At 40.3% G+C, this 24,778-nt stretch overlaps 1 protein-coding gene across 1 annotated transcript in view; it reads right to left on the reverse strand.

Annotated features, from left to right (window-relative positions):
- LOC110519993 (inactive dipeptidyl peptidase 10-like) overlaps positions 1 to 24,778 on the reverse strand; it is a 104,840-nt gene that overhangs the window by 31,958 nt on the left and 48,104 nt on the right. Inside the window, exons 3-6 of the mRNA XM_021596933.2 lie at positions 23,740 to 23,835; positions 20,412 to 20,506; positions 20,089 to 20,163; positions 828 to 880 (exon numbers count right to left, since the gene is read on the reverse strand). Of these exons, the coding sequence (XP_021452608.2) occupies positions 828 to 880; positions 20,089 to 20,163; positions 20,412 to 20,506; positions 23,740 to 23,835 (319 nt within the window). The remainder of the gene's footprint in view (positions 1 to 827; positions 881 to 20,088; positions 20,164 to 20,411; positions 20,507 to 23,739; positions 23,836 to 24,778) is intronic.

Consider the following 24,778-nt stretch of genomic DNA (forward strand, 5'->3'; position numbering starts at 1 on the left):
ATGGTTTCTCCCAGGATGCACCATGGGAAAAACACTCAAAGTTCTCCACATTTAAGAGGCATCAGGCCCTAAATGCATCATCCTCAGTGTGAGATTCAAGGGTAGACAATAGCAACAACAGCAGCGTGTTCGTTTGTAGCCCGATCAATCAACGTGAGAAATAATCCCAACAAGTTTTCTAAGACTATAATTATAGGCCTATGAGGTTGCACACTAATCAGAAATAGGTCTAAGCTACAATAAAATAACAAGGGCCAAGTAATAAAAATTGAAATTCATACAAGTTCCCCAGTAAAAGTCCACACAAGTCTACAGGCTAACGATAAAACGGTGTGTGCGCGTAAATGTGTGCTGGAGGTGAGCGAAGCACGGGGACGAAGGGAGCAATTGGCGGGGGTAACTGTACCAGACAGGCGAGGAGCAGGCCTGGATAATCGGTAGAAGAGTCAGCGGACCAAAAGGCGAGGGACAAGCATGTTCACAGGAGTAGCCTAGGTACAGCCTAGGTACACCCGCTTGGGAGAGGCTTGTTTCGGGAGGCAGGGTATGAGAGGAGGCTTTCAACCAGACAGGTGCATAGTGGAGCAATTGATATCTGTTTGCTTTCTCCGATAAGAGAAAATATAGATTATCTTTTTTATAGCCAAGTAACTTGTTGACTATGTAAAAAAAAAACACTGTTGTATCTGGCAATGATTACAACAACAAAAAACACTTGCAAACTAATGAACAGAGCGCGCGAGACACACGGGTTCAGCTGACATCTTGGTAGGAAATTGCCTTCTGTTTACTATTAGGCTACTCAAATCTTGACAGGTGATACATACCTTGTATGCAGGTTGTATATCAAGTAGGATGCCAGGAAAGAGTACCGGTACACCTAAGGAGAAATCCATAGCAGAGAATGTGTTATCACCAATACATAATCAGAAAAATGTGGTGTTGATGAAAGATTAATAAAGCAATATTTATTTTCCATTATAAATGTTTTGCACATTATCCAAATCTATAATTGTTTTTATTTGGCACTGTGAACTAAATGGAAAGCTGGACAGAAGACTTTTGCATAACTGTAAGGCCATTAAAACTCAATCTACACGGAGTGTACAAAACATTAGGAACACCTTCCTAATATTGAGTTGCACCCCCTTTGAACAGCCTCAATTTGTCAGCGTGTGGACTCTACAGGGTGTCGAAAGTGTTCCACAGGGATGCTGGCCCATGTTGACTCCAATGTGTAAGGTTCTGCTTTTCTTTTCTTAGTCAACCTTGCATAATTTTTCTTTGTGTTCTGTCTTTTCATTTTTGTTCATTGATTTCACCTGTGTTTGTTTCTCACCTGGTCTCATCAGCTCACTATTTTGTTCAGTTCTGTCTGTCTGTATGGTTGTGAGGTATTGTTTGTTTTTGACTGCCTACCTGTGTTTGACCATTGCCTGCGACCATGATTCCTGCCTTCCGCGAAGGCATAATAAACATGTGCCGTGCTCCGCGTGTGAATCTATACCTCTTTCTCCCTGAGTATTCATTACACAATGCTTCCCACAGTTGTGTCAACTTGTCTGGATGTCCTTTGGGTGGTGGACCCTTCTTGATACGGGAAACCGTTGAGCGTGAAAAACCCATCAGCAATGTAGTTATTGACACACACAAACCGGTGCACATGGCTCTTACTGCCATAGCCCTTTCAAATGTTTTGTCTTGCCCTTTCACCCTCGGAATGGCACACATACACAATCCATGTCTCAATTTTCTCAAGGCTTAAAAATCCTTCTTTAACCTGTCTCCTCCCCTTCATCTACACTGATTGAAGTGGATTTAGCAAGTGACATCAATAAGGGATTATAGCTTTCACCTGGATTCACCTGGTGCTCTTAATGTTTTGGACACTCAGTGTATATCCATTGTTTTTGATTGCAGATTGAGTCTGGACCATTCAGGAACATTCAAGACCTCTTGGAAAGCCAGTCTGGTGTGTCTTTGGCATTAAAATGGGTGTAATTGTTTAAGTTGTTAAAAATAAAAACTTCCCAAGGTTTATTAAAAAGACTACTGCAGGTTTTTCTGACATCAATGAGGGATCACAGTTTTCACCTGGATTCGCCTGGTCAGCCGATGTCATGGAAAGAACAGGTGCTCCTAATATTTTGTACGCAGTGTATCTCCATCAACACAGCTTTTAGTTGTCATCAGGTGAAGAGGGAATTTCTAAGTGGTGCTATATGGGTAATCAGTGAGCTCATTTGCATAACAATATTACAGTAATCTTACCCTTGGGCATGGTGATAAATACAGTGGAGGCGCGCCACTCGTCTTAACCAGAGCTCAATTGCCCATGGAAATGGAGTCTGCTTGGCTGATTATACCAGTCAGTCTTAATTTTGGTTCTCCTGTTTGAGTTGCCCGAGGAAAATTTTCCCCCGAAAAATACATTGCATCATCACTGGTCACTCATACTCACACTCAGAAGGTCTACTCTGACACCATGATAGGAGACATTTGGGAATGTTTTTTTTTCTTCCATAAGATTGTCAACAGTTGGCTAAAATGGCTATGAGAGAAAGTGAGGATTAGCCTCTCAGACTAACAAAGCCTCTTAACACATTTGATACGTTTCATGAGTGAAGGGTGGGAAGGAGGGGTAAGATGTTTTGGTATTATTCTTTGAATCGGTGAATCTGAGAGGTGGGTTAGGTGTGATGAATTGAATGATTACATCGAGACGAAGAGGTGAATATGAGCTTTATGTGTGAAGGAATACTTAGATCTATATTTGACCGGACGAATACTTTGCCAAGAAGCATGAGAACCACTTCCAAGTTCTAAATGTCTAAATTGATAACACTTTACTTGACACCCAGCATCATAACATGTTATGAAATTGTCCTAATCATGTCCTAATATGTCATAACAGCTGACATAACTTGTCATACCATGGTCATAACACTGTGATGACCCATATATTTACGCCTGTTGTTGCTCCTATTGTGTTCTTTTATGGCTGGTTATGACACCTACATAAGAGTGTCAAAACCCCACATTTATTGAACTGTGTTTTTTCCCTGCCAAAACGTTTCCTTTCATTTTAAAGTGTGTTTTTTAAGTCCTATGTTGTTGTTGTAATTCATTATTTACAGTCATGTGTCTTTTTCATCACATTTTAAATAACTTGCAAAAAATACACTTTATGACACGGTCAAGAAGCATTATGACATCATAATCATATAAGCCAGACATGTCTATCACATACATGCCCTTATGTTAGTCATCAGTCAAAAATAGGGTGTCTGAAATCTGCTCCTGAATTTATCCCAGACATCAGAAACAGCGCATTGGGGTAGGTGCATGTCTGACATATATTTGTGCGTAATTACAATGATAATGTAACATGGTCAATTTCAGAAAATGCTACATACAGTGCATCCAGAAAGTATTCAGACCCGTTGACCCGTTTTCCACATTTTGTTACGTTACAGCTTTATTCTAAAATGGATTAAATACATTTTTCCCCGCGTCAATCGAATCACAATACAGAATAATGATAAAGCAAAAACAGGTTTTTCAATTTTTTTTGCAAATGTATTAAAAATCAAAAACAGAAATAAGACCCTTTGCTATGAGACTCGAAATTGAGCTCAGATGCATCCTGTTTCCATTGATCATCCTTGAGATGTTTCTAAACCCTGATTAGAGTCCACCTGTGGTAAATTAAATTCATTGGACATGATTTAGAAAGGCACACACCTGTCTATATAAGGTCCCACAGTTGACGGTGCATGTCATAGCAAAAATCAAGCCATGAGGTCGAAGGAATTGTCCATAGAGCTCCGAGACAGGATTATGTCGAGGCACAGATCTGGGGAAGGGCATAAAATAATGTCTGCAGAATTGAAGGTCCCCAAAAACACAATGGCCTTCATCATTCTTAAATGGAAGAAGTTTGTAACCACCAAAACTCTTCCTAGAGCTGGCCGCCTGTCCAAACTGAGCAATTGGGGGAGAAGACCCTTGGTCAGGGAGGTGACCAAGAACCCAATGGTCACTCTAACAGAGCTGCATAGTTCCTCTGTGGAGAATCTTCCAGAAGGACAACCATCTCTGCAGCACTCCACCAATCAGGCCTTTGTGGTAGAGTGGCCAGACAGAAGCCAATACTCAGTAAAAGGCATATGACAGCCCGCTTGGAGTTAGCCAAAAGGCACCTGAAGGGCTCTCAGACCATGATAAACAAGATTCTCTGGTCTGATGAAGCCAAGATTGAACACTTTGGCCTGAATGCCAAGTGTCACATCTGTAGGAAACCTGGCACCATCCCTATGGAGAAGCATTGTGGTGGCAGCATCATGCTGTGGGGATGTTTTTCAGCGGCAGGGACTGGGAGACTAGTCAGGATCGTGGGAAAGATGAACAGAGCAAAGTACAGAGAGATCCTTGATGAAACCTGCTCCCGAGTGCTCAGGACCTCAGACTGGGGCGAAGGTTCACCTTCCAACAGGACAACAACCCTAAGCACACAGCCAAGATAACGTAGGAGTGGCTTCGGGACAAGTCCTTAAATGTCCTTGAGTTGCCTAGCCAGAGCCCAGACGTGAACCGGATTGAACATCTCTAGAGAGACCTGACAATAGCTGTGCAGTGACCCTCCCCATCCAACCTAACTTGGCTTGAGACGATCTGCATAGAAGAATGGGAGAAACTCCCCAAATACAGGTGACCCAAGTTTGTAGCGTCATACCCAAGAAGACTCGAAGCTGTAATCACTGCCAAAGGTGCTTCAACAAAGTACTGAGTAAAGGGTCTGAATACTTATGTAAATGTGATATTTTTTGTAAATGTGCAAAAATGTTTAAAAACCTGTTTTTACTTTATCATTATTGGGTATTGTCTGCAGATTGATGAGGAAGAAAAAACAATGTAATCAATTTTAGAATAAAACTAACGTAACAAAATGTTGAAAAATTCAAGGGGTCTGAATACTTTCCAAATGCACTGTAACATAAACATATTGTTGACAAGTAGGCTATGTTGCAATGGAATGTTTTGCCTTGTGTGTGTCACGCCCTGACCATAGAGAGCCCTCGGGGTTCTCTATAGTGTAATAGGTCAGGGCGTGACTAGGGGGGCTTCTAGGTATTATATTTCTATGTTGGTGTGTGTGTATGGTTCCCAATCGGAGGCAGCTGATAATCGTTACCTCTAATTGGGGATCATACTTAGTGTGTCCTTTTTCCCACTTGCGATGTTGGGATATTGTTTTTGTATGAGTGCCTATGTGCTCTACCTATTTCACGATCGTTGTATCTTTGTTGTTTTGGAAGTGTCACTATCATTAAAATGTGTGTCACGTTTGTCGTAAAGAGGAGACCAAGGCGCAGCGTGAGATGAATACATTCTTCTTTTATTAAACGAAGAACACTTAAACAAAACAACAAAACGAACGTGAAGCTATAAACAACTAGTGCTGACATGCAACTACACATAGACAATAACCCCCAAAACCAAAATGGAAAATGGCAACCTAAATTGGATCCCCAATCAGAGACAACGATAAACAGCTGTCTCTGATTGGGAACCAATTCAGGCCACCATAGACCTACATTTACCTAGACAATACCAAAACCCCATAGATATATAAAAAACCCTAGACAAGACTAAAACAAAAACACACATACCACCCTCGTCACACCCTGACCTAACCAAAATAATAAAGAAAACAAAGATAACTATGGTCAGGGCGTGACAATGTGGAACTCTACTCACGCTGCGCCTTGGTCTAATTATTCATATGACGGTTGTGACAGTGTGGTAGGTTTTGGGAGTTTTGACACTCTTTTGCAGGTGTCATAACAGCCACAAAATAATGCAATATACACTATATATACAAACGTATGTGGACATCCCTTCTGCTATTTCAGCCACACCCGTTGCTGACATGTGTATAGAATCGAGCACACAGCCATGTAATCGCCATAGACAAACATTGGCAGTAGAATGGCCTTAATGAAGAACTCAGTGACTTTAAGCGTGGCACTGTCAAAGGATGCAACCTTTCCAACAAGTCAGATCGTCATATTTCTGCCCTGCTAGAGCTGCCCCGGTCAACTGTAAGTGCTGTTATTGTGAAGTGGAAACGTCTAGGTTTAACAACGGCTCAGTCGCGAAGTGGTAGGCCACACAAGTTCAAAGAACGGGACCAGCAAGTGCTTAAGTGTGTAAAAATCGTATGTCCTCGGATGAAAATTCAATACCGAGTTCCAGACTTTTCTCTGGAAGCAACATCAGCACAATAACTGTTCACCGGGAGCTTCACAAAAGAGGTTTCCATGCCCGTCCAGACGCGCACAAAGGGGGGACCAACTCCATGCCCATGATTTTGTAATGAGATGTTCGATGAGCCAGTGTTCACATACCTTTGGTCACGCAGTGTATATCACAACAGGTCTAAATATATGTGTCATGACAGGGTTATGGCCATTTATGTCAGCTGTTATGACACATTATGACACTGTTGTGACCGTGTCATAACGTGTTCATGCGCTGGGTGTCAAGTAAAGTATTACCGAAAAGGTAGTTATTTCATTTAAGGCTCAGTAAGCAATCCAATAGATATTCACACCTTACTGCTATTATTGCTAAATGTTTTTCATATGATTGGCAGGAAAACATACACATTTAAACTTTGCCTTAATGATCACAAACTGACAAGTAACAATAAAATGTATGCCTATTGAAACACACCTAAGGGAGACATATGCATCACAACATTAAATGCGGCATTAAATGCCAAAGGAAAGTAGCTACTCTAAAGGTATTCAAGTCATGCAAAACATACATCACGACACCGAGCCACACATCTAAGAGAAGATACATAATATTAAGATGTATGGCTACAACTAAAGCTGAGATCCAAATATTCACTTCAGGATATCCTACTCCCTGCAGCTATAACAGGCTATATTTAACACTTGGCACAAGCTAACATACCGAGCATGGAGGCTATTGGAGGCATAGCGGTAGCACTATTATGATAAATTCACAAGACAACTGGAGATGGTGGTGCAGTGGCCGTGCTATAACTCTCAATAGACTCGGGCTGTCAGTGTGATGATGATCACATCTGGTCACATCATCTCAGCGGAGATCAGTTCCAGTCTCCATCAAACCTGTTCTCGCAGAGCTCACTCCCCAGCATGTGAGGGCAATGCCACTAGAAGGGAGGTGATCAGGGCCACCAACACCTATAATGTAGAACCATGTAAACATTGTACAACTTATCAAGCTACTTGCACAGTGTGACTTGATTATTACATCTGTAATAACAGTCCATCTACAGAAAGTAATCTGTGTGGTTTTATGAGATGACGAATCATAAATACATGTATTCAGAAACAATTTTGGCAAGGAGTTTTGATTCCCGATTTACACAAGCATCATGCCTTATATGTTTTCCGTTTGTAACGAACTTTCCCCAGTAAAATGTGCGCATTGATTAAAATGCATATCTTTCACGGTAGTCCACAATTTGTAAAAATGTGTACATTGATAAGTATATATGCTTCCTGGTAGTCCAAAATGAGACCCCCTAACAGATTGTTCTGCTCAACAACCAACAATCTGTTTTCAATATTTCAACAGAAGACAAGCAAAGACAGGGACTTGATAAAGTACAATGCATATACGGTAAACATTTAGGACAGAATCATGACTTGAGATCCACGTGTGTAACTAGAGTATTTGCGGATAAATCAATGAATGATTTATGCATTTGTTGAGTTAAGCATCTGGAAGAAGGATTTTGTTCTGCCCTCAATCTATTTTACATTAGTGTTGTACAGTGTGCAATGTTATATGTGCAGTATAATACTCATGACATGTTCCAGCATCAAATACCCATGAATGAGTCAATTCTAAAATGACAGTCTCCTTGGTGACCTGAAAGAATAAAAAGCAATATCCACAGCCTTATTATTTTAATTTACATAAAATATTTTTAAGCTATTTGTATTCCTACCTCTGTTTGGTCCTGTATGGCTGATGAACTAAATAATCCTTGTTGTTTGTCTTTAAAGTTTGAATTAAACCATGCACAGTAGATATGTTGTTGGGGGTTAGACTATATGGGTTGTACAACATTCTCCAAAGCATGAGAGGCAGGAGATAATAAACAATACACAACATCTACTGTATATACTCTGTATTCTCTAGATATACAGTACCAGTCAAAAGTTTGGACACACCTACTCATCCCAGGGTTTTTTTCTTTATTTTTACTATATTCTACATTGTAGAATAAGAGTGAAGACGTCAAAACTATGAAATAACACATGTAGTAACCAAAAAAGTGTTAATCAAATCAAAGTATATTTTATATTTGAGATTCTTCAAAGTAGCCACAATTTGCCTTGACGATAGCCATGCACACTCTTGGCCTTGCATGAGTAGGTGTGTCCAAACTTTTAACGGGTACTGTATATTTTCCAACCAACATCCATTGCTGTAAACCTTGCACTGTAGACCTTGATTTTAGATATTCTACCAGACTCAAATGTTGACAGGTTGTGATATTAGCAGTTTGTTCCTTTCTGGCATAAGTCAACAAATATTCTGCACCTAGTAATCTTTGGAAATTCTGTAATGCAATTCAGACAAGAGGAAACAAATGCCTTTCTCTCTTCTGCAATGATAATGAGTTTTCAGTAAGGGTGCAGCGCCTGTTAGAAACGCGCCTGAGCGCATATAGTCCCTTATCTCAGCAGCATTGATCACGCTCCTCAACCATCATTATAATGCCGCACTGAGGCTTTAAAGGCACAATCTGTGATTTCAACAGTCTGACCCTTCCACTTTACCCCTACAGGCAGGCACATGAACGGATAAGAGTAAACCAGTGCCCAGCAGATGCCACTTTGCCATCCAACACGCCTTTTGGGTGGTGGTATATATATTTTTTTGTTTAACGTTTTGTTGCTGTTGTTCTGAGCACATTGCCGCAAGTCATCGCGATGTCATCAAGTTAGCTACGCACCACCCTGTCCGTTGGTTGCGCCTGTTGGTGCACCCTGTCTGGAGGTTGCACCTTTTTCCTACACTGCTCTGTACTGAGATCGTTCATGCCCGGTATCCAAACATACCTTGAGATGCAGTCACTGGTTGAGTGTGTGTAACTAGCTACCTAGTTTAAATATCAACAGTACTGCCACCGCAGCATCACATTTGATTAACACTTGATAACATAATTACATAATCATCATCAATAATCGGTCTGGAAGACAGACAGAAGAGAGCAGCTGCATCAACAACACTCGCTCCGACCCAACTCCATCATTTCCTCAGTCGGCAGCAGCAACACAGGTAGTCTAGACTCTAGCTAACCACCATATATTCAAATATCCACACAATACACTAGCCAGCCAGCCAGCCATACAGTGTATGTCACGCAATGGCCTTAGTATTCTGTGTTTTCTTTATTACGTTGGTTAGGCCAGGGTGTGACATGTGTGATTTATGTGTCTTGTTTTGTCTAGGGGTTTTGTAGTCTATGGGGTTATGTTCAGTTGAGTGTTCTAGGTAAGTCTATGGTTGCCTGGAGTGGTTCTCAATCAGAGGCAGGTGTTTATCGTTGTCTCTGATTGGTATCTCTATTCTTTAGGTATCTTGTGGGTGAATATTCCTGTCTTCCTGTGTTTTGCACCAGTTAGGACTGTTTCGGTTTTTCCACGGTTTCTTATTTTGTATAGTGTTCACGTTTTCAGCTTTCATTAAAGATGTTTATAAATAACCACGCTGCATTTTGGTCCTCCTCTCCTTCCCAGGATGAAAACCGTTACAGTGTATATGTTGAGTTAGAAGATATTGAAAATTATATTATGAAGTTAATATTTAAGAGCAATGAAGATAAATCACAATCAGTAAAAAAAAGTAGATAGATAACTAGCAGATTTACATTCACCTTTCACCCACTCTTCCCATGTCAATCATGTCTTTAGGAGACACTGTAACTAACTTACTAACAATTTGTGATGAGTGAGTGTGCTGTTGCAGAAATAAATAGGCCTATGCTCAAAAATGTATAATGTCATGAATTTTGAGATAGGAATTATGAACGTTTTATTTTTTTTGTCCCTTTTTTTCACCTAGGTTGGTTGAATGTATACAATCTTACATTTAATATTGTTAGGCGTATGTCATGGTTTTGTTGTAGTAGAAACAATTAACATTTCTACCAGAACCCTCTTGGCATTTTTAAAAGAAAGGTTTGTGAAATGCTTGTTGTTTTAGTTGCTTCTTGTTTTAGATGTTCCTTGACAGACGAGACATTAAAAACACTGAAAAATATAGCTTGTGTTTTCAGATAGAGTTTCAAGATATAAAGATAAGACAAGTCATGTTTCTACGTTACGCTGTAATGAAATGTGCCTTTAGAAAGTGTTCACACACCTTGACTTTTTTCACATTTTGTTGTGGTACAGCCTCAATATAAAATGGATTAAATTGAGATTTTGTGTCACTGGTCTACACACAACTTTGTTGTGGCAAGCCTAAATACGTTTAGGAATAAAATGTTGCTTAATTAACAAGCCATCTAAGTTGCATGGACTCAATCTGTATGCAATAATAGTGTTTAACAATTAAATGTTTTATGATTAACTCGTCTCTTTACTCCACACATAAAATGTTCTTTAAGGTCCCACAGTCGAGCAGTGAATTTCAAACACAGATTCCACCCCAAAGAACAGAGAGGGTATCCAATGCATTGCAAAGAGCAGCACCTACTGGTAAATGGGTAAAAAAAAAAAAAACGGTCATTGAATATCTCTTTGACCATGGTGAAGTTATTAATTACACTTTGGATGGTATATCAATACACCCAATCACTATAAAGATGCAGGCGTCCTTCCTAACTCAGTTGACGGAGAGGAAGGAAATTCACCATGAGGCCAATGGTGACTTTAAATCATTTGCAGAGTTAAGCAGACTGAAGCAGGTTTTCCCATTTCTTTTGATCCTGAAAAACTCCCCAGTTTTTGCCACTGTCAAGTATACCCATACCATGATGCAGCCACCACCATGCTTGAACATAAGGAGGCAGTTACACAGTGATGTTGTTGTGTTGGATTAGCCACAAACATGCCTTGTTGCATACATATGCATTTTATTCTGTATATTTGTATTCTTCTTTTCACTCTGTCATTTAGGTCATTAATGTGGAGTCACTACAATGTTCCTGATCCATCCTCAGATTTCTCCCATCAAAGCCATTGAACTCTGTAGCTGTTTAAAAATTACCAATGGTGTCACGTTCTGACCATAGTTCTTTTGTGTTTTCTTTGTTTTGGTGTTGGTCAGGACGTGAGCTGAGTGGGCATTCTATGTTATGTTTCTAGTTTTCCCGTTTCTATGTTTGGCCTGATATGGTTCTCAATCAGAGGCAGGTGTTAGTCATTGTCTCTGATTGGGAACCATATTTAGGTAGCCTGTTTTGTGTTGGGTTTTGTGGGTGGTTGTCTTCTGTCTTCGTGTGTCTGCACCAGACGTTTTTTTTTGTTTCGGTTTTTTCACATTTGTTGTTTTGTATTTTGTAGTGTTCACGTTTATTGTCTTTATTAAACATGATGAACACTAACCACGATGCGCTTTGGTCCTCTCCTTCGTCCACAGAAGAAAGCCGTTACAAATGGCCTAATCATGATAAGCAGTTTCCTTCCTGTCCTGCAGCTCAGTTCAGAAGGACGACTGCATCTCTGATGTATCTGGGTGGTTTAATACATCATCCACAGAATAATTATTAACTTGTCGTTATCGTTGCCCATCTACCAATCACTGCCCTTCTTTATGATGCTCCTTGGTCTTCGTAGTTGAATCTGTGCTTGAGATGTAATACTTGATGAGGGACCTTACAGATGTTGTATGCATGGGGGACATACATGTCAACCACTAATAATTCACAGAGTGAGTCCATTTAACGTATGATTTGTTAAGCCACATTTTACTACTAAACTAGTTTAGGCTTACACTGTGTACCAAGAGTGATATAGTAGCACAATTATTATCTCCTGTTTTAAAATCAGCTCAACATGGTAGTTATTAATCGAGCGGGCATTATTATTATAGCTCCTATAGAGCAAAGCATTCTGGGAACACTAGGCAATGAGACCTCCAAAGTGTACCTTGCATGGTTGTATCAATATGAACACATAAAGGAATGAATGAATATAGCATAACAGCTGTCAGTCTAAACTTTCATTATATGTACTGTAAAATTTCATTTAATCAGCCATACTGAATGTATTGACGCCCAGGGAATTGAGATATGCTGCCGCTTGAGGTTGAACAGACAATACTTCAATAACAACATCGACAGCCCCGATTCATACACTTGTCCAGCCTAATTCTTAAAGCTCAGTAAATCTATATGAATGGCATGTATGTAATTACAGTAAGTGGATGTGGAAATCAGAGTGGCATGTGTTAGAATATCAGGACTAATTCTCCATATCAAGCGTCGGTACGTAAGTGCTCGCAGCTGCTGGTGTTTGTATATTTCAATTGTTAAAGCCTCACTGACAGACTCGGATTTTGTCATTTTAATACATTAGAGAACTGAAATGTTCACATTTGAAGTCTAACGTGATGGCAATTGCCGTATTGCTGCCGTCTTAAATTGGGATAATGTACTTTGTAGTTGTTGGGGTTTAAATTGTTCAGAATTTTTTTTTTTGAGAGGCGGGGGAAATACAAAAACCCTACTAAAAGCAACATTGCCCAATTTGTCGAAATAAAGTGACATGATGTTAAAAGATGTTCATTGTTCTACAACTTACACCAGACTACCGCAACAAATAGAGGACACTGAGTTCTCACATCTCACCAGCAAAATGTTAACTCTTGCCTGGAACTAAAACTTGTACAGCTCTTTAGAATCACGGTTGTTGACCACTCAGACAGTTTGTGGGGACTCTGAAAGTCTGAACATTGCCCAACAACTCCCCTGGGATTTATAAGTAGATCTGTGTCTGCAAGTCTATTTGTTAGAAGCTCCTATGCTTGAGTGAGGTAGAACATACGTCAACCATACAACCACTCTTTCCCCAGGGTGTCACCTTAAGGAGAAAAAACAGCCTAATGGTTAGAAAGACAAGCCGGCAACCGGAGGGTTGTCAGTTAAAATCCCGGGTCTGACAGGAAAGTGAGCTGTGGAGGCTGCTGGTATCAAATCCTAGATGCCATTGCCTGCTGTTATGCCCTAGAGCAAGGCACTTAATCCCCACAACAACAACTCCCCGGGCGCCGAGTGTGGCAGCTTTCCGCACCTCTCCAAAAAAACAGATGTTTTTCGGAGAGGTTGGTTTAAAACGTCTTCGGAGTAGCCCCCTTCTTCTCAATTTCCGCCTAAAGACATACCCTAATCTAACTGCCTGTAGCTCAGGCCCAGAAGCAAGGATATGCATATTCTTGGTATCATTTGAAAGGAAACACTCTGAATTTTGAATGTAGGAGAATAAAACACAATAGATCTGGTAGAAGAAAATACAAGGAAATAAACATAAGTTTTCTGTTTTTAATTTTGCTGCATCATCTTTCAAATGACCAAGAACAGCCAAACATACAGATAGGATGCTGAGGAGGATTTGAATGGAGAACATAAGATGGCAACAATAGCCGAGCAAAGTTTTAGACAGATAACTTCCAAAATGAGCGAGCTACATGACATTGAGCTGGAAGTCACCCAGGTGTCCCATACAAATTTACTCAAATTGAACACAAGTGGCCGAATTGGTACAGTGATACATTTTGAAGGAAATAACTATATACAAAATACATAAATGCTATTCTAACACACACCAAAAAAAGATATGTAAAAAATAACTATTTACACATTTTCTATTTACAATATTGTGAAGACCCTCAGTCCTCTACACAATATTGTGCTGCTGGTGCCATGGCCCATAGCAGTCTCTTTCTGCTGTAAAGAAGGGGCTTACTGAACAGGTGGTGCAGGTGATGGGGCATTTCCTGTGACAAAGGGCACAATGACGTCTCCCTTTTTACCCTGAGGCACATTCATGCCTGCAGAGATGAATCTGGACAGGTGAACACCACTGGTTGGAGCAGAAGGGTCAGAGGTAGAGGGGACAGAAGGTGCTGCAGTGGACTTGCTGTAGCTTGCAAGCTCCTGGATGAGCAGCTCCCTGAAGGCTAGCTGTGAGATGGGGGGGCTGTCCACAGCCATTTCCTTCTGGAGGATGAAGGCATTCACCACAGCAATGTAAATGAAATGATGTAAAAATGTCTTGTACCATTTTGTGGTCTTGTGGAGAACATTGTTGTATCCTATCAATTTCTTCTATAATTTGGGTTACATCTGTATGTCTAGACTTTGTTTGAGCTTTTCCTGATTTATTCGCCATCATTTAAATATATAAAATAGCTGAAAATGCTCTTCACAATGTACTGCTATGCGTAACACTCGTGGCTCCGTGAAGTAGGATTTTCAATGGCGAATGAACCTCTTTTACGCCAGAGTTTACGACAAAGGCGGGTCTTCGAACTTATAACCATGACATATTGCCATTTACCTCAGCTCATTGGCTATCTTCCAAGCTTGATTTCAAGATGATCAGTGGGAATTGGGCCAAAATACAGTCAATCAACGATAGACCGCTCCTACCATTGGTGCGCAATGAGGTCATTGATTGGTGTCTTCAAATCGGTTTGTTTTGGTCAATACATCCCGGAAAAAAAGAGCCATCAGGTGTGATTGTGTTACTAACAAACAGAGGATTGCAACGAAACCAACCATGACTGGATAAACGTGTGTTTAGTGTGTGTATTTACCACAAATGTTTCGTCCAAAGTTGAATGAGACGGAAATCACGACGCAAGCGGTTTTCAAATGTTTCGTGTTAGGCTTTAAAAATTGATTTTATCAAACAAACTAACATTCACTGTGGAGATAGGGCAATTGGCATTGCCACCAGAGGAATATTTTCAAAGGTAAGCGATTTATTTTATTGTGATTTCTGACTTTTGTGACGCAAATGCTTGGTTAGAAAATGCTAGTAATACTTTTGTTAGCTGGGTGATCTCCTGAGATAATCGCTACCATCCCACTGGTGCCAGAGAGGTTAAAAGCAGAAGTCACATTTGAGATGGACCAATAATGTGATCTTAACTGTCAACACCTGAGCGTCCACAAAAAACTATATTTTGGGATTATCTCCTCACACTTTCCCTCAAAATACAACTTCCAGCCCTCTGTGCAAATACAATGTTAAACGGCGGTGCAAAACAGGAGCGCGTGGCTTGCCTAAGACAGAAAGCCTTTTGTTTATTTTGGGATATTGCCTTTTTGGCATAAGCCTCCGCCACCACCGGGAAGGCAGGAAAACACAGACACCTTGAGCTTTCGCTAGACTCTGCTCTGTGTGCGTCCGTCCCTATGGGTTAATCACTACACCTGACTGTGTAGCAGCAGTCCGAAAACCCATCTTAAAGGCCCACTCTAATTTTTGCAGCCGTTTTTGATCATTTAAAATCATTAGACACCCATTGATTCCCTTCCCTGAGCTTTATATTAAACCAAATGGCAGGGATGCCGTTTTGTTGTTTTCCAATGAAGGAGTGGGCCTTTATAGCTGTATGGCTGTTACAAACGTGTCTAAATGGAACGTACACAACAGTGCATGTCAATCGTCTCATTATGGCACTGATAAGGCAGGAGGCATGTAAATGTCCATGCTTGCAACACCAATGTTGATTAAACCACTGTTAACAGTACTGGTGACTAATAAAAAAAAGGCTATTTTTAATGATTGAGGGAGAGTTCCATCTAGTAAAAAATGTCAATAATTGAATGCTGTCAAGTCATATGGCAACACATTGAATGGCTAACCTCTCAGGCTAGTAAAAACACATGTTAGGTCTAGCATAACTCACATTTACATCAATGTGGCACCTCTTTCTCAGTTCCATGTATCCATAAAAGTAAGCATAGGCTATCGCATGGCATATACAGTGCATTCGGAAAGTATTCAAACCGCTTGACTTTTTCCACATTTTGTGACGTTACAGCCTTATTCTAAAATTGATTAAATAATTTATTTCCTCATCAATCTACACACAATAACCCCTAATGACAAAGTGAAAACTGATTTTTTTAAATGTTTGCAAATGTATTAAATATAAAAAACAGAAATACCTTATTTACAGGCATGTCAGAGCAAAAACCAAATCATGTGTCATCAAACTCCTTTCTAGGGAGTTTTTCCTAGCCACCGTGCTTCTTCACCTGCATTGCTTGCTGTTTGGGGTTTTAGGCTGGGTTTCTGTACAGCACTTTGAGATATCAGCTGATGTACGAAGGGCTATATAAAATAAATTTGATTGATTGATGTGTCACGCCCTGACCTTAGAGAGCCTTTTTATTCTCTATTTTGGTTAGGTTGGGGTGTGACTAGGGTGGGTACTCTAGTTTTTCTATTTCTTGGTTGGCCTGGTACGGTTCCCAATCAGAGGCAGCTGTCTATCGTTGTCTCTGATTGGGGATCATATTTAGGCAGCCTTTGCCATCTGTTGCGTGTGGGATCTTGTTTTTGTATTGTAGCCTTTTGCACTACAAAGCTGCACATTCGTTTTGTTACTCTTTATTTGTTTTGTTGCTGGTTCACATTAATAAATATGATGAACGGAACGCCTTCCATGCTGCACCTTGGTCCAATCCTTCCAACAACGATCGTTACACCATGGCATGGAAGGAATTGTCCGTAGAGCTCCGAGACAGGATTGGTTTGAGGCAAAGATCTGTGGAAAGGTACCAAAAAATGTCTGCAGCATTGAAGGTCCCCAAGAACACAGTGGCCTCCATAATTCATAAATGGAAGAAGTATGGAACCACCAACACTCTGCCTAGAGCTGACCGCCCAGACAAACTGATCATTTGGGGGAGAGGTGACCAAGAACCTGATGGTCACCCTCACTGAGGTCCAGAGTTCCTCTGTGGAGATGGGATAAACTTTCAGAAGGACAACCATCTCTGCAGCACTCCACCAATCCGGGCTTTATGGTAGAGTGGCCAGATGGAAGCACTCCTCAGTAAAAGGCACATGACAGGCCGCTCTGATGAAACCAAGACCAAGAACTCTTTGGCCTGAATGCCAAGCATCTAGAGGAAACCTGGCACCATTCTTACAGTAAAGCATCATGCTGTGGGGATATTTTTCAGCGGCAAGGACTGGGGGACTAGTCAGGATCGAGGGAAAGATGAACGGAGCAAAGTACAGAGAGATCCTTGATGAAAACCTGCTCCAGAGTGCTCAGGACCTCAGACTGAGGCAAAGGTTCACCTTCCAACAAGACAACAACCCTAAGCACACAGCCAAGGTAACGTAGGAGTGGCTTCAGGACAAGTCACCGAATGTCCTTGAGTAGCCCAGCCAAAGCCCAGACTTGAATCCGATCTAACATCTCTGGAGAGACCTGATAATAGCTGTGCGGCGACGCTCCCCATCCAACCTGACAGAACTTGAGAGGATCTGCATAGAAGAAGGGGAGAAACTGTATGCCATGGGTATGCCACGGGTATGCCATGCTAGTAGCGTCATACCCAAGGAGACTCAAGGCTATAATCTCTGCAAAAGGTGCTTCAACAAAGTACTGAGTAAAAGTGAATAATTATGTATGTGTGATATTTCCGTTTATATATATATATATATTCAAAGATTTCTAAAAACCAGTTTTTGCTTTGTCATTATGGGGTATTGTGTGTAGATTGATTAAGAAAAAAACAATTTTAATCAATTTTATAATAAAGTAACAAAATGTGGAATATGTCCAGGAGTCTGAATACTTTCCGAATGCACTGTACCCTCATCAGATCTTCGTCCTCCTCTGCATTTTGAATAGGCTCTTAGCTACCCTACTAACCATCTTCTGGTGATTGGTGCAGACTGCATTATACAAACCGGTATCTGAATCAAGATGACTGCTGTTGTGAGCCACTCTCATGTTCCCAGGTCTGCTATTAAACAAGATTAAAATTGGCTACACATCGAAGTGCCTAAAAGGAATGGCTTTTATGCGCTCCAGAAGAATGAATGCGAGAGAGGAGCTATATAGGCAGCAGGAAAAGATTTGTGTGGAGCGCAGAAACCAAGTATTGTTTTAATGGACACACTTTGAGAGCCATAGGCTAGAGTGTCTATGTATACTGACTGAATAAGAGTTCATATTTTTAATAGGTTTTGCTGTAAGGTCTTCATTTTTGCAAGCGAGATATTCAATTCCATCAGGGCATTCAGTTGATGAAATGTGTTAATGGCACTCGTTTTGAAGCTGTCACTGTTTATTGGGCATCCAATGTTTTTCAATGATAGGTTTGGAGACATTATGACTGTAGTCGGCTATGACACACAGTTCAAGTGAAATATCGGGAACTCAAAGTACGACTGGTTATTCCATTAAAATACCTGCTTCATCATAAGGGGTTATGTTTGTGCGAAATACCCTTGATGCTGAGTTAGGGTTAGGTCATTACTGAGCCAGTAACAGATTGCATTCAGAAGATCAAAAACCATGTTGCTAGTGTTTCGTAGCCAATTCCTTGTTGTTGTTTGCAACCAAACTAATGGATAAGCGGTCGGTCGTCTGAGTAGGAAAGGTTTCCCCCGGATACCACCTATCTTTTCCTTTGCTGGAGCCTCTTCCTATTATGAAAGAGAAAATCACTGAACACAAGAATGGGAAATTGTTTCTGACGGTTTCTGCAAATATGTGCTTTCTCTAAGTATTGCAAAGTATTCCCTATCATTGCATGTTGCTAATTATTCATCCAAGTAACACAGTTCAATTGCACATCAAACAAATACAATTTTGATTTGATATCTATCGAGCCCGTAGCCTATCGGCTTACGTTAAACGATAATTGCTTTCTCTTTGAACAACAGTTATTTTTGTACGATGATGGAAAAAATGTCTTGGATTGTTTACAACAAATTGCTTTGATGCGGATACAACTTTTGTCCTGAGGTTAATGAAAGGGTTGAATTTGAATGGAGTGATGTAAAAATACGACAATAAATCTACACAACCTCTCATTATTTTCCAAACTGTTAGAAACAGGGCAAAAACATGTTTTTCCACTATGTAGTCATACCACAAAGAATAAACACATTCGACTGAGACCAAAGGCACCTTCAGTGGGCATTCCATTGGCCCACAAGTACCAGAAATAACCATCCAGTGAACCAAGCAAGCTATCCACTAACGTTGATGTTTTTGTTGGTGCATGCCAACAAAGTTGTAAATATTAATAATTATGGTACGGTTGCGTTATTTTTAGTTGATGGGTTGTGCTTGAGCATTCAGAGATGCATCAGTGGGATACTATCCAAATACAGTGTTTCCCATATCTATATAGACTCAAAAAGACCTGAATAACGTAAAGAGTTACAGTATCGGTTTGGACCTACAGAAGCAAACAATACGTCAGCAGGGAGTGAACTAGTAGTATTTACAAAACATTTCAACGTCACTATGAACCTAATAAGAGCAGACACAGGTAGGACATGAGGAAGAAGACAAGCCCTACGCCTTTTAATGCAGTTACTTTTCCACAGAGTTACGAGTCCAGAGAATTAGCTTTCTTTACCAGAACATCACAGAATACGAACAAGAGGAAGGCCTCAAAACACCACCGCAAATGACATGGCCAAGGGTACCAATCTCACAGAAAGGTCTCTTCAGGCACTCACTGTCTTTATTGTTCTCATTCTCTGTGCATCTGTTGTGTCTGACATCTCTTTCTGAGAAATACTGAAGGATGCATTAGAAGGAAACCCGGAGACCACAGAGACACACAGGCCCAACACCATTCATTCTCCAATGTCATTCTCATTAATGTTGTAAAACAAAAAGTTTTTTTTACTGTACCTCAGATTATTGTGTTGTTATTCATTTTCAATATCAACAAATGTTTCTCATGACAATAACCAAACGAGTTGGCTATACAGCATAAATACATCTGGGACCAGGCTACGAAGATGTGTATCATTTTGAGATACTCTTCAGAAATGGCACATTAAAATCACTGACCTGTTTCACGTCATAGCCCAGAAGAACGAAGTTTAGATCTGGAGAAACTGCAAACTTGGAGGCCTTAAATGTTGCCTGGTAAGAAAGAGAAAAGAGTGGAAAGAGAATGAGAGATACTGTGAATGTTCATCTGCAGTTACAGTCCATTCAAATGTGTTGTTCTGAAGCGTGAAATATAATGATTTATTGGATTAGCATGAACTAAATGTCAGATGTCAGCTCGGGGGTTAGAACTTGCAACCTTCCGGTTACTAGTCCAACGCTCTAACCACTAGCCTACGCTGCCGCCCCAGTTGGTATGCACTGAGACGGTAAGTACTCACAAAAGTGGTGTTTTTTAGTAAGAGGTCTGTCTCATTGCTATGCGTGTTGGCTTTGAACACATCACCGTCCCAGCTCCTGAAAATTATCTCCTCATCTGTCAGAGAGAGAGAGGGAGAGAGAGAAATGGGGAAGAGAGAGAAAGAGAGAGGACCCTGGGTAAAAGGTTGTAAGGTGAATAAGTGAAGGGTAAAAAGTGAAGCCAAGGCTGAGACCAAGGGTTATGGTTAATGCCTGGGTTTGTTTAGGTTTTTATACTGGAGAACCTTGCTCATGAATTGCCTTGAGGTGCTTAACAATGGTTTGCTACATCCAATCTAGTTACTCATTATTCATTCAACTTGGCCCACTGCCAGTAAATTACAGATGTCACAATGAATGGCTAAGAGTTCCGGTGCTCATATACAATTATGGGCATCGTGCCAAATATGTGTTTTTAAGCATAGCCACTTGTCTCAGGTATCCTGTATAATGACATCCCATGTGAGACATCCCTTGTATGACGCACCAAATATGACTTGTCACTGCAATGAGAAATTGAGACACTCAACATGCACGGTAATCTACCGACTCACTTAGAGAGTATCAGTGACAACTTGGCTCAGTATTATTTCACATCAACAGGAACAAATGTGATGGGAGTTTCAGCCAATATCTTTAATCTCTGGCCAGTTTTACAATCTGGGCAGTCCAGGATTTCATTAATGCTTTTGACGGACCAATATCATTACAAAGCCCTCATCTCATATACAGTAAATGTCATTGAATGAGTTCTAAGGCGTCAACCTTGGGCCGGTGGGCTATAAAACAGAGATGACTCAGAATACATTAAAGTAAAATGACAGGCAAGTAAACATAAAAGAGTGATGGATGGTTGACTTATGATCAATAGGAGAAAGAGGGTACAAGAGAAGAGAGGGGACCAGAATGTTATTAAGTTAGATTTTTTAGATGACACTCCTTCTAAGGGTACTTGATAAGAATGTATAAAACTGTCATTGTGATTCATAATTGGTTTGCAGTAAGTGACATTGTGCAGTAGCATACTGAATCAACTGAAGCCTACTAAACTGTAAATATTGTGGCACACCGTGAGCTTGTAGTCTTGAATCAACCTGTGGTTGGCTGGTATTTATATATTGCATTTGTGCAACATTTGTGCTGTACAGATTGTATGCAGACCCTATGGAGTGCCCTTTCAATACAATGTGTTCAATGCCATCTTCCCCTGTACATGATTCACTGATACTTTTCACCCCCCAAAATGTTGGTATTTTCCTTTGTGACGCAGTGCAAAAAAAAAATGTTTTGTCAAATTTGTCAGACAATCCACATGTTATGGAGGCCTGTGACAAAGCACAGAGGCACATTTGGATTTGCGCTTATGCTTTGTGTGCTCTGCTCAGAAACTGTGATGTACCTTCAAGGCAACCGTCACATCCACTTGCCATCTGCCAAGTGTGTTGACAAAAGACGTTTCATCCAGAACTTCATGAATAGTGTCCTTATGTGAAAGCAATTTGACAAAGTATTTTTTATACTGTGTCACAAAGGACATTTCCACACTATGAGGTTGGAATAATGCTGTGAAATTGTGAATAATATTAATGCTCTTTAAGTGTAAGAGCTGTTTGACAAGACCTGTTCTGTGCTGTGTTTATTTTTTTATACGCTATGACTTTACTTTTTTATACGGTATAATTGTTACTCAGAAATAATTTGATATTGACATAGAAACGGCTGCATTGGACCTTTAAGAATGTCAGTGAAGTAATTAGCAGTACTTCAGGGGTTTGCACTCAGGCAGTTGTGAGGAGCGCTCTTTGAAATTGAAGGATGAATAGTGAGGCCCCATCTTTCAGGAGTGGAAAATAGAGCATGACCGCAAGGAGACAGCAGCATGTCCTAGCCTGTCAGAAGACTGAGATGCTGAGTGAAGTAACAAGCTGACAGCACCTATAGACAAGCCAAACTCAAACTCTTAGACAGAGAGACTAAGAAGGGGAGGAGTGCCTTGTCATGAAAGGTGCTATTTGTGATGCTTTATTTATGATATTTTGAAAAGACTCTCCTTCAGATAATGTGGATGAAAGGATACAGTGATTTGAGAGTGTTATAAATTGGTCTGACCCCTTCATATCTGCAACACCGCTTCTGACACTAGTCACAGCCTGACAGTGCTAAAATACAGACTTCGCTTCACATACTGTAAACACAAACAAGTGAAAGCAGCAGTGATTTGCAAGCTTCAACTTAACGCATTAAATCCCTCTCTGATCTTCCGGAGCTTGAGTTGTTAATGGTTGCAGATGGTACATCCCGTACTGTTCTGGCTCCGGAGTAGTGAATGTATGAGGAGGGAACGATTTATAACCAAGAATGCTGGTTCCCAACGGAGCAAGAATTCCTATAGATTACAGTAATGTATTCTATCATTGTTCTCTGCTGGTGCTATGATTAATTTACACCCCACTGGTGGTATTTAAACAGTGATTGTATCAATGTTACCTTCTCATGCATCCTCTTTCAAGGCTTGTGTTTGCTTTCAAGGCTCCGATAGGGCTTGAAATGAGTTTGTTTCAGTATAATGTTCAAATTTGTGTAATACAGTTTATTTTATTTCATGTGTTTGCTTATCTGCTGCAGTAGGTTAACTATTTAATGTCCATGTGGAGAAGATGAACCACTTCCGGCCTCTCCGAATTAAATTTACATTAACACATTCCTTAACAGCATGAATATGTAATATCAGACAAACAGCAGCAGTGACGGTAGTTTGGTACCTTTAAAGGCTTCGGAATATGCCAGCACAATTCATCCTAATGGCAGAACAATGTTCCTCAGAGATATACAGTATGTTGTTTCCATTGAAATTCAAATGTCGATTTTGAATGCTGTGCGGATGAACAAACACCACCAGAGACAATTGGCAGAAACAAATGTACTTTGTCAGCTCAGAACGCATTCAAAAATCTTCAAAGGACACAATTCTTTGAGAGCGTTTGATGCCTGTGCCATTTCTCTTTGAAAGCTTTTTGATGTTTACTTTTGGGCTTTGCTCTGTGGTGAAACTAAAGAGCAGATGGGTGATGTTTACGGATCTTGATTTAGTGAGAGGCACAAGTCTCCAGCAGATACCACGCAGATTTGATGAAATATGATGTGTTCAGTCAACAGGGGAGACTCAATTCGAGGAGCAACAGGTCCCAATCATGGCTGCTCAGCATTCATAGCAAATGGAAACAAAATACATTTGAGACAGATACAATGTTATTACAGATACGAGCGACATTAGATATGTAGAGTTATGAATATACTGCATAAACATACCATTGATCCACTTAGCATCAGGGTCATGCACCTGGAACTCTCGTTGAAAGAGGTCATCCAGTGTCAATTGGGTGCCTAAAGACTTCGCGCCATCATCTGTGAAGAAATGACACGAAGTCTTCAAATAGACATAGAGAACACTTTTACATACAATTGTCAGTTAGCTAAGGCCATTCCCAGAATGTTGGGCAATCAATCGCAGCGCTCCAATAGATAGAAACTGTCATCATTCACATTTAAATCACATGAAAGCCAGTGAGGGCTGTGGCAAAAACTGAGCTTTCGTTAAAAATAAATGTTTAAATTGCTAAATAATTGAACAGTGCACCAGGAGGATTTTTCTGAAGCGGAATTATAATTTTTGTTACATTGCTTGCTTGCTATCTCATGTGATTAGCTGACCACCAAACATTGCTATCGCTAGCTAGCTAGATAGCCACTTAATATAACTATTTTTCTTAAAATGTAAGTTAGCTAGCTAAGTTATCAATCTTTTGTCATATCAGGATATGATTTGAGAGCACTAGTTTGCTCCAAAAGTGGTTATAGCTTTGACTGCATGCTGACAGTGAATTCAGAGCCATTCAGTAGTGTGTCCATCCCCTCTGCCCAGATTGGGTGAAAACACACTTTGGTGATGCCATTTCACTTCCTTATGTTATAAAATACATTTTACCAAGACAAATACGATATTTCATGTTCTGAATCGTTCAGTGGGGTCCTTCTCTAACATACTGTATCTTTACCATTGTATCAAAAAAGTTGGATTTCGAAACGTAATACATCCAATAATGAGCACCGAGCTCTGTTGACATAGCGACGCGGGTTTATCATAACTTTCGCGGTTGACATCTTCAAAGTTGTTTCCGCGGGTTGCGAATAGCTAAATTAGCATGACATGAGCTGAATTAAATGTTAAAGGCTTTGAAAATAAATGTCGGTTGACATTTATGTGAGAACCGGAATTTTGAATGAATATGAAAGCATACATTGACATATGAAAATACTACATGTCATGTCTCAAAATCTATATCCATTT

Source organism: Oncorhynchus mykiss, chromosome 3 (genome assembly GCF_013265735.2).
Source record: "Oncorhynchus mykiss isolate Arlee chromosome 3, USDA_OmykA_1.1, whole genome shotgun sequence".
Classification (NCBI taxonomy): Eukaryota; Metazoa; Chordata; class Actinopteri; order Salmoniformes; family Salmonidae; genus Oncorhynchus; species Oncorhynchus mykiss.